Source organism: Nicotiana tomentosiformis, chromosome 11 (assembly GCF_000390325.3).
Source record: "Nicotiana tomentosiformis chromosome 11, ASM39032v3, whole genome shotgun sequence".
NCBI lineage: Eukaryota > Viridiplantae > Streptophyta > Magnoliopsida > Solanales > Solanaceae > Nicotiana > Nicotiana tomentosiformis.
The window spans coordinates 107,656,837-107,667,988 of record NC_090822.1 but is presented as its reverse complement, the minus strand read 5'-3'; the positions used below and the strand labels follow the sequence as shown (position 1 = coordinate 107,667,988).

At 35.7% G+C, this 11,152-nt stretch overlaps 2 protein-coding genes across 4 annotated transcripts; one reads left to right on the top strand and one right to left on the bottom strand.

The window, feature by feature from the left end:
• The first annotated feature begins 2,513 nt into the window (after positions 1-2,513).
• LOC104101364 (uncharacterized) lies at positions 2,514-8,092 on the top strand. 3 transcript variants are annotated; one of them, XM_070188461.1, is made up of 4 exons: positions 2,514-3,071; positions 3,412-3,532; positions 5,341-5,534; positions 7,545-8,092. In XM_070188461.1, the coding sequence occupies exons 1-3, from the start codon at positions 2,796-2,798 to the stop codon at positions 5,511-5,513; spliced, it is 570 nt and encodes a 189-aa protein (XP_070044562.1). In that variant the 5' UTR covers positions 2,514-2,795; the 3' UTR covers positions 5,514-5,534; positions 7,545-8,092. The 3 variants fall into 3 exon arrangements, with proteins under 3 accessions (XP_070044562.1, XP_033513316.1, XP_033513318.1); XM_033657425.2 differs by having other exon boundaries at positions 2,515-3,071; positions 5,341-5,526; XM_033657427.2 differs by having other exon boundaries at positions 2,517-3,071; positions 5,341-5,502.
• On the bottom strand, positions 7,062-10,043 carry LOC104101363 (serine carboxypeptidase-like). Its single transcript, XM_009608801.4, has 8 exons — positions 9,650-10,043; positions 9,194-9,362; positions 8,643-8,762; positions 8,397-8,540; positions 8,160-8,310; positions 7,927-8,015; positions 7,560-7,821; positions 7,062-7,465 (listed from the first exon to the last, which is right to left on the bottom strand). The coding sequence occupies exons 1-8, from the start codon at positions 9,994-9,996 to the stop codon at positions 7,239-7,241; spliced, it is 1,509 nt and encodes a 502-aa protein (XP_009607096.1). The 5' UTR covers positions 9,997-10,043; the 3' UTR covers positions 7,062-7,238.
• Between the last annotated feature and the right edge of the window lie 1,109 nt (positions 10,044-11,152).

Genomic DNA, 11,152 nt, shown 5'->3' with positions numbered 1-11,152 from the left:
AACTGAAATAAGGATCATGAGATGAACGTATTGTCACGACCCAAACCGATGGGCCGCGACAGGCACCCGGTATCTTACTCAACCGAGTACCAACATAACATATCTTTTCATATCATACTATCATAGAAAAATGAGACGGAAAGACTGCCGTGAGATAACTAGAATAAAACATGTAATTTCAACTTATACATGAGACATACTGTCTATAAGACCAAAGAGATCACTCGTATACTGAACATAGGCCGATAAGGCCATACAATCTTTCATATACATGACATTTGTCTACAAGCCTCTAAGAATACATAATTGCCATAAAGGGGATAGAGACCCGCCATACCAATCAATACATATCTTAATCATACTGACCAAATAGCAACTCCAGAGCAAATGGAGCGCACTGACACCTTCCTTTGAGCTGATAGCCTACTTGGAAGACTCTCGACCTGTCTATCGGGACCTACGGGCATGAAACACAGCGTCCCCAGGCAAAAGGAATGTCGATACAAATAATGTACTGAGTATGTAAGGAATGAAAATCAGTAAATAATAGACATGAGAGAAACATGAAGTAAAAAACTCGACATGTAAGTCCGAATAACTCTGTGAATCATTAATATTTACAACGTCATGCATATGCGTATATATGTAATACCATGCTTAGGTATATGCATTCATAACATTATTAAGCCTCTGAGGGCATTCCATCATATCATCTCGGCCACTATGGGAAAATCATCAATGTATACCAGCTGATCATGTGGTGGTGCGTATATAATGCCGTAACCTTTTTCCATATTCCATATACATATAATATGCGCATATATAACGCCATACGGTCATGGGTCAATGTACATGTATAAATGAATGAAATGCATATGACATATGTTAATAAGATCTCTCGGTACGTCATAAGACCATTACGCCTCTGATTAATATCGTGAAATAAACTTTATCAACTTATGTATTTTCTGAGTCCCATGAACAAATGATAGAATAATAGAACACATGGGGAATCAAGAACATAAGCATCTCTAGCATTTCTATGAATAGAGTCATTTATGAAAGTTGCGTGTTTTGCTCTTTTCGTTTGTATCATTTGGATCATGCCAAAAAGAAAGAAGGGATATCCTTAGCATACCTCAATTCCATCTTTTGATGACTACGACTAGTAAATCCTTTTGATAAACATCTAACATCGAATGCTCATACGAACTCGTCAGCTACTAGCTCCGTCATCACGAATAATATCTTAATACTTTATGGCTCGCTGTTGTTGAAATCCGTAGATAGATACGAATCTGCTCTTAGTTTTCGCTAATCACACGAGAAAATACAATATCGCCCTTCTTCAAAAGATATCCCTTAAATTTAAAGTAAATGGAAGGAATTAAAATAACTCCTATGTTTCCTCCCTTTAAACACTACTACCGCCGGCTATCCCTTCTCTCAAAGTCCCATTTTGATTATGTCACCTATTTTAATGAATGTAAGAGTCACAATTTTCCCAAGGCAAAAGATGCCACGTGAGGTTCTTTAACTTATCCAAAGATTTTAATTAATTAGTTAATCTCCCACTAAAAATTAATAATTATCCAATTATTCACATAATTAAGAATTATCCCAAATTACTTAAAATACTACTCACCTTTAATACACTTTATACACCTTACTATCATGGTCATGTGGTATTTTGCATGGTACTAGTCCATAAATACCGGGTATTATAGCTCGGATCGTATTTTATCTCAAAATGACAAATTTCAACGAAACTCATTTTCTTCGATTTGCTTACTCTTTCACCTTCACGAATTTACTTATCACTTGTTTGAAAATAGCATAATACTTATAACCTCCAAATAATCTCATTCCCGAGCTTACGTCGATTAACTTACGATGAAACTTTAGCGTACGAAAATGCGGGATGTAACATCTCATTTCCGAGCTTATATCAATTTACTTATGGCGTACTTTCACATACGAAAACATGGGGTGTACCACATATAAACATACTAGGTTAGATAAGATTATGAATAAAGTTATTCGGGAAAAGGTAGGAGTGGTTCCGTTGGACGATAAAATGCGGGAGGCGAGGCTAAGATGATTCAGGCATGTTAAAAAGAGAAGTACAAATGTATCGGGTTAGGAGATATGAGAGGTTAAACTTAGTGGGTACGAGGAGGGGTAGAGGTAGACCAAAGAAGACTTGGAGAGAGGTGATTAGGCAGGACATGTCGCAATTGGATCTTATTGAGGACATAACCCTTAATAAGAGGGTGCAGATGTCGAGGATTATGATACAAGGTTAATAGGTATTTCCCTTTATCTTCCTTAGTTCGATGGCATTAGTGTTAGTATGATATCTTTTTATTCTTAAATTGCTATTACTACCTATACTTAATTGTTTAATTGCTATCTTGTCGTTGTGCAACTGCTTCTTTCCATATTTTCTTTAGCCGATAATCTATTTAAAACAACTTACTAAAGCCGGGATAAAGTTGCATACATCATACTCTCTCAAGATCTCATTTGTAGGAATTTTGTTGTTATAATTGGCATCACAGTCGATCTATAAGTTGCAATTCCGGAATGCAGCTTATAAATCTCAATCTCTGAATGCAACTAATAAATCGCAATGCGTAAATGCAACTATAATCGCGGTTGTTGAGGCAACTTTCGAATCCGGAAAAGTCCCTGACACGCCATTCCAGATTCAACTATTTACTCAACAGCAGCTTTCACCTTCCACTACCCATTCGAACAAACAACATTCTGACGGAGAAAAATTCTCAGCGGCAATGAATCCTGAAACCTCCAATAACCAAACAAATCCCACAAAAAGAACATTTGCAGAAATAGACAAACCAGCAACAATAAATTGCATGGTTGTAGCCATTGATCACAACAACCTTTACTACACAGTCTGCTCAGTTTGTGAAAAAACCCTCCCTGACCCTTCTCCCAATACCCATTTTCCCAATTCTTCAATTCCCATTTGCAAATACTGCAACTTTAACAATAATGGCTTCTTCAACCCTGCCCCTTCTGGTTCCAAACGCCTCTTTCGTGTCCTTGTATGTAATTTCATTCTTTTTTGTGTCCTTATGTGCAGTTTCATCCTTTTTTTTAGTTTAATTGTTTACCTTACATGTAACCTGATTGAGTATATGTGCTGAGTGCTGACAGTGTAAAGATTTTTTTTTACAGTACCAGTGTATGATGTTGTTAACAGGTTACTTATCAAATTTACTAGGTAATCAGTTAATGTTTATCACCTTATAAGTGACCTGATTGTTTAAATAAATTTTACAATGTTATTGCATAGAACTTAAACGATTCTGAATATGCCTGAAGCCTGGGGAATGAATTTTAGGTTTTTTTTTTTTGGGTTGAATTTTTGGTTTATTTTTGCAGATGTCTATTGCTACAGACAAAAAGGTGGTCGTGGTGATAATGTTTGATAGAGCGGCTAGGGTTTTGTTTGGTTGCTCTGCTGATGAGTTCTTTGATTTTGCCAAGACTCATCCTTTTGCTGGTAACTTGAATTAATTTCCAATTTTTTGTTATTTCCCATTTCTTCAGCTTTTTACAGTTGCATTACATCTTGCAGTTTAAAATGACATTTTCATTTATGCTTGAGATAAGTAGTATTCCCCCCGTCCCATTGTATGTGACTTCTTTGGCTGGGACGAAGTTTAAGAAAGAAAGAAAAAACTTCTGAAATTCGTGGTCTAAAACAAGTAATGGGCATCTGTGTTGCTATAAATCATCTAATTAAGGGAACTGAGAAGTTTAAAGTTAAATTATTTTTGTATATAGGAAGACTTTCTTTTTGGGACAACCCAAAAAAGGAAGTGTGCCACATAAATTGGGACAGAGGGAGTAGTAAATAAAAAATGCAAATTTTCCCTAGCTTTAATCATCATGTTAAGAGTTATAATATGCTTCCCATTTGCTTTGGTAATTATATAATAAATCCAGTGTAATTCCATAAGTGGATTCTTGGGTGTATGTAGACCTTATCCCTCCCTTGTGTAGGTAGAGAGGTGATTTCCGATAGGCTAAGAAAAAGTTTAGTCACAACATAGTTGAAAAGAAATACAGTAACAGGGAAACCATGAAAAAAGAAGCAATAGCAAAAATCAGTAACAACATTATGGTAATAAGATAAGCGAAGCAAAAGAGACAAATGGTAGTAATAGAGATCTGAAAATCCGCGAATAATGATGATACTACAGTTATGAAAAAGGAAAAGCTCGACTATCTACTAACCTTCTACTCTAATTCTCGACCCCCATCCTATCAAGAGTCATGTTCTTAGTAAGTTACAGATGTGTCATGTCATGCTTTATCACCTCTTCCCAATGCTTTTTTTGCCTACCTCAACCTCTCCTCAGACCCATCATGGCCGACCTCTCACACGTTCTCATTGGGACATCTGAGCACTTCCTCTTCATGCCCGAACCATCTCAGCCTCACTTCCCGCATCTTGTCCACCATAGGAGCCACTCCCATCGTGTCTTGAATATCCTAATCTTTATTTCTCCAAGTATGCCCACACATTTATCTCAGCATCCTCATTTCCGCTACTTTCGACTTCTAGACATGCGAGTTCTTGACTGGCCATCACTCCGCCCCATACAACATAGTCGACCTAACAACCACTCTATAGAACTTACCTCTAAGTCTTGGCACATTCTTATCATACAAGACACGGGATGCGAGCCTCCATTTCATCCGCCCGGCTCCAATACGATGTGTGACATCCTTGTCAATCCCATTACCTTGGATTATTGACCCAAGATACTTGAGACTTGCTCTCATAGGGATGACTTGTGTATCAAGTCTCACTTCCACTTCAGCTTCACGAGTCACGTCACCGAACTTGCATTGCAAGTATTGTTTTTTTTTTTTTTAAAAAAAAAAGAAAGAAATACGAAATGATGAGAACGTTTCTGTAGAAATTGAAAATTCTGATGAAACTTATTCTCTCAGTCCCAATTTATTCGACAGTCTTTTCATTTTGAGACGTCCTAAAATGGTTGATGCAATTTTATTTCAAATTCATTAATCTATTCAAATTTCATATTTCTGTTGAGATTTTTCTCCTTCAAACTAAACTTTAACCATTACTTTAGTACTTTCTTCCATTATTGCTAAACATAATACCTAAATCAAATTAATATCTTTGTGTCCAGTCAAAACTGGGATGGAGAAAGTATTTTGTTAGGCTGAAAAAGGCGGTCCAACAATCTTATATTCCAATTATTCTTCGGATGTTTTCCTGTGCCATTATGAAGAGGAATTAATTCTTCTGACTGATTTGAGAATGTTTTTATGCAGCTGCAGCTGCAGGTAGAGCTTTGGAAGGAGAAATGTTGAAAGTCACCTTGTCCCAACCAAAGAACGGGAATGCACGACATCTAAGAGTGGTATCAGTTTTGCCATTGCGGACAGGTTTTCAACCTGTGATTGAGACCTTGAGGGAACTATATCGAGCACAAGGTGGTTCATAGCTATTGTATTCAGGTGTTTGTGTATGAAATTTTTCTTGAGCAGCCTTAATGTTTGTGTACAGATGAATGCATTTTTTGTTAAGCATTACTTTCTCCTTTAACCACATGTTTGAGCTTGGCAGATCACGGGGCACGTCTCTTCAGAAAATATACACATTAAATGAACGTGAAGTCAATCTTGAGAACAGCTCAAAATTTGTTTAGTGAGCCATCTAACTGCCCCATGCTATATGTGCTATTCAATTATTAAAAGAGAGGATATCTGGATTTAAAAAAAACAATCTTGGATGTAACTAAACTGGTTTAACTGATAGGAAATGCAGGCGATAAGTATATCGTCTTTCAAGCTAGAGAATTTTCTTTAAGTTGGGCATAATGTCAATAAACGTCTGTATCTGAGCCAGACAGATAGGCCCCTTGATCAGCCATGTATTCATCTTGGTCGTAATTTTATTTAAAACAAAGTAGGTGCAGCCGTGCAGGGGACAAGCACATAGTTTTTTAAAACTAGTCCAAATATCTGATTGTAGGATTTCCTTTTAAGTTGGTATGTCAATACAGCTTGTACCAGAGCCAGAGGTGTTAGGGCATTGGATCAGCTGTGTATTTGTTTTTGCGATCAGCTATGTGTTAATATAGGTTATCAAGAGAAACTATATAAAGTTATAGATCTAGCTGTGACAATTAATGTGTTGTGATCTTACTGCTTGAGCTTCACCAACAAGAGGGGAAAAAAGGATGAAACTTTTTAAGTATTGAGCAATATACTTCAGGGTTTTAAGTGTTCCTACATGCACAGAGGTTTGGGGGGAAAATCCATCTATTTGTTTTCCTGAAAACATCGATTACAACAACAAACAACAACAACAACAACAACAACAACCCAGTATAATCCCACTAGTGGGGTCTGGGGAGGATAGTGTGTACGCAGACCTTATACTTACCCTGGGGTAGAGATGCTGTTTCCGATAAACCCTCGACTCCTTCCCTCCAAGAACTTCCCACCTTGCTCTTGGGGTGACTCGAACTCACAACCTCTTGGTTGGAAGTGGAGGGTGCTTACCACTAGAGCAGCCCACTCTTGTCCCTGAAAACATCGATTAAGATCATATAATTGTTAGGGCAGAGGAAATACTCAAACAACCAGTTCTTGATCTTGGTTAAGCTAGAAAATAGATTAGTTATATTGGCCTAGGTATTCTGTTTAACCTCCTTCCACATGAGGAAATTGCAAAAGAATATTGAAGATTGATAATGAATGAAAATTGTTGATATGCTTTCTCAGTTATTGTTGAATTTACCCGTGTATGCCCTTTTCTTATCCCAAGAAAATTGTTTGAGTACCGTGCCCCCGATTAGCCTTTTATGAAAAAGGCTAAAAACTATATCCAAATGCTTGGCAGATCTTAGATGCAAAAGGTTTTACATGATTTAGTTATTTTGACACTGTGCGATGCATAATCCAAGGTAGGGGGATAACAAATCTCAAGACAAAACAGTGTGCTTCACTATATGTTATAATGCTTAATTCAATCTTAGAAGAATATATTCACCTCAAAGATAAAAACATTTCATTGACAGATTTCAGGGTAACCTGAAAAGGTGAAATGTATCTACATGATTTTCTATGTTTTGATGGAATTTTAAAGCTGGAAAAATGTTAAATCTGTTTCAGTTAAGTGTGGTTCTTAAATTGATGCTTCACATGTGAGCAAGATAATCTTCTTAGGACAATTTGCCTTGAGCAGTCCACCTCTGGAGCATTTCGAGTGCTGCCTTTGGTTGGTCCATTGGCACCATATGACCTGCATCATGGACTTTGAGGAAAGTCAGAGGTCCATAGCTCTTTTGAATTCCTTTCTCCTCACCATCTACTGTGAAAGAAACAGATGGTGCAGCCCCAAAATCTTTCTGCCCAGACCATTCCACTGCATGCACCCAATTTGAGTTCCCTGTCCATGTCAAGAAACAATAGTTTAGTCGTTAACTCGTACCTTTTGGATTATTATATGAATTCGATTTGTGTCACAGGTGAATGAAGCTTACCAAGCCAGTTGCAGATAAGGTCATATTCTCCAGCATAGATAAGTAGATTGATACCATCCTCAAGAAGTTGAGGAATGCCTACTTCAAGATTCTTCATCCAATCCGCCTCCATCGCCTGATAAACTGTCGAACTACATGATACAAAGTCAATGCTGTTGGGAACACCGAGGGCTTGCTTAACTTGGTCATCGTTGAGGTAAGTTTCCATTCCCGAGAAGTCATAGCAGAGGGACCCCTGACATATCTTGCGGATATCATAGTACTGCAGGTAAAAGATCACAAAATTCATTTGATGGTTAGAGATGAAAATGCTTGTAGTTGTACCATTGTCTCGTTGAAAAAAATGAAAGAAGTTCTGCATTCTTACATTTTTATCGCCCACAACGTCCATTATACTACTGAAGATGTTTGTGCAATGACCAAATCCGTCCAAGCAAGCATCATCACTACCATTTCCTACCAATATATTCACCAAAAATGTAAAGAATATTTTCTATTGAATTGAAGGAAGGTTCTTTCTTTTCTTTTATGAATTTAACTTCGATACACTGACAATTTAACATAAAATGGGTGCATGTACTAAGTGGGATAAAGAGTTACCGCAAAGCCTAATTTCTTGTTGACATTGTGGATACAATTCATTTATGGCGTCGTAATCAGTTTGATTGATCAATTTCATGTCCAACGCATAGTCAGTGTAGGCTTTGTACTGAATTTCTGGGTTGGTGAGTCCATTACCAATGGCAAATCCCTGATCAAAATAGGCATATAAATAAGTCCAACCAAAACAAGTTGAAAATTACTGAAAAATGACATACTATTTAAGAAAAAAGGTACCTTGAGGTTTATGTTAATTCCTTCTTTATTTTTGTTTCCTTGGTTAACACGAGAAGCAAATGCAGGAATATAATGTCCAGCATATGATTCTCCAGTAATGTAGAAATCATTATTTACATAATCAGGATGAGCCTTGAAGAATTCCTATTCTCAAATACATTGTATATTTAGAATTAGTATTAATCAAATTTTCCATTTGAGAGTAAAGCAAAAGCACACAAAAATTGAAGAAAAAGGGGTGCACACCTGTAAGAAGTCATAAAGGTCATTGCTTACACCCGTTTCATTGCGACGAATGTCACTGTCATCAGTACTATAACTGAAACCAGTTCCTGTTGGTTGATCAACGTATATAAGGTTTGAGACCTGTCGATGTAAGTATTATTCTTATTACTAAACTAGCATAACAAAATTCAAAGAACAAATTGAAACCATTGATCAATGATCAAAACAACAAAAAATTACAAAAAGTTAATGATGAAAAATAAGGGAGAAGAAAGAGAAGGGAAAATTAACCCTCCATGATCAGATGGTGACATAATTTAAAAGCCATATTAGTCAATAACAAGAGTTGAACTACTTTTGAATTTATAAAAATTTTACAAAGTCACAAGTAATGAACAGCAAAAACGTCAAAGAAGATTAGTTAGCTGGTAAAAAGAGACTTTGCACGATAGGAAAAAAATTAATATAGTAACTTGCTAATACCATGTTCTCTTTATCGTATCCAAAATATCTAACCCAACTAATATTAAGTAAAGAAATATACAAAATATTAAAAAGAAAAAAACAAGAACCTTGTCCCAGCCGAAATCATTCCAGACAAGAGACATGTTGTTAGATAATTTAAAAGGTCCATTTTCATAAAACAAAGCCAATTCACTGCTACATCCTGGCCCTCCTGTTAACCATATCACTACTGGATCATTCTTGTTGCTTCTCGATTCAAAGAAAAAATAGAACATCCTACAACAAAACAAAACATTTGCATTAATAAAACAAGAAAACAAAAAGAAACTCAAACAATAAAAGACAAGTCCGGTGACAAAGCATCCCGCCAGGGTCCGGGAAAGGGCCGCAACCTAGGGTATGATGTAGACAACCTGCCATAATGCAAGTACTAATAGCTATTTTTACGGCTCGAACTCATGACCTATAGGTTACACGGAGATAACTTTACCGTTGCTCTAGGGGTTTTCTTCAAATAAACTCAATAATGGCATTGAAATATAATCATAAAATAAAATCAATACCTTGCAGCTTTAGTATGTGCAAGACGAAAATAACCAGCGTGATGACCCAAGTCTTGGACAGTTGCACCAGAATCACCAAGATAAGGTAAATTCAATTTCTTTTCAAATAATCTCTCTTCATTGGCTAGTGCAATATTATCCTTTGAAGAAATAATATTAATATCATGTTTAGGAAACAAGTTAAGTTGTCTAATGAATTTTTCAGCCATTGTTACTGGGATTTTTTTCTGGCTTATTATAGGCTTATGAAAAGGCAAGAAAGACTTTGATGATAATGAAAGAGCAATATGAGAGAAAGAAGCAAGAAATAAAGCAAGAAAGGGAATTAGAGAGAAAGAAGAAGCCATTTTTTTGTACTAAAGATTTTGAATGAAGAATATTTGAGTTGTAGAGAGAGTGTAGAAGTTTATTTATAAGTAGGGAATATGAGTGTGAAATGAATTATTATACTGTGTGTATGTGTGTGAAGGTGAAAGAGGGAGGAAAGTGGGGGAAGAAACATGGGATTTAACGGTTTGTTTACAATGCTACTAATTTGGACTATTATTAATTTTGGGGGAAAATAGGTGCATGAAATAGGAAATGATATATATTCTCCATTCACATCTTTTTACTTCTTTTTTGGTTTTATCTATTTTTCTTTACTTATTATATTACAGCCGGTTCGATATTAATTATGCATTTTTGTAATTAATTAATTTCACATTTTGGTTTATCATTTTTTAAAGAAAAAGTGATTTATTCCATACAATTAGCATTATTCCACGGATTCGAACCGGGAAAGCAACCACTAATACTTGCATTAAGGTACGCTGTCTACATCACACCCCTTAGGGTGCGGTCCTTATCGGGACCCTGCGTGAATGCAAAATACTTTGTGTTAGCTCTTTTTATTAGCATTTTTTAAAAGTAAATATTTTGGCAGCATTTGTATTTGTTTACAATGCTGCTAATTTGAACAACTCAAGTTAACGTCTTAATGAAATGTTAAACTTGTTTAGTGAAATAGTCCACTTAACCTAAAAGTCAATGAGCACAATGAGTTGTAGTTGGAACTTTCTGATAGTTTCAAGAAATAGCCCAAAATTATCATTGCATTAAACTATCTTAGGAGAGAGATTATGCTTGTGAAGGAAAAATTATCCTAAATTGGAGGGAGTTTCTTAATTAGCATTAAATATATGATGGTAAAAAAAAATTGAAATATTACAAGTTTCCTTTCAAAAATAAAAGAAACAATTTAATACAATCTTATAAGAAGTGAAATCTATGTTTCCATCATTTCCTTTGTTATATCTTTCTTTTGAACTTCTTCGTCCCATTTTATTTTATTAGATTTTACTTTATTAGTTCTGAAATTTTGACTATATGTTTTAGCTTTTCCCCTTTAAGGTGTTACTTGTATATTATCTCAATCATTAAAGAAGTTTACATGAATATTATAAATGGATTTAGCGATAATTAAGGATGTTAAATGACACTATATAAATGGATATAGGATTG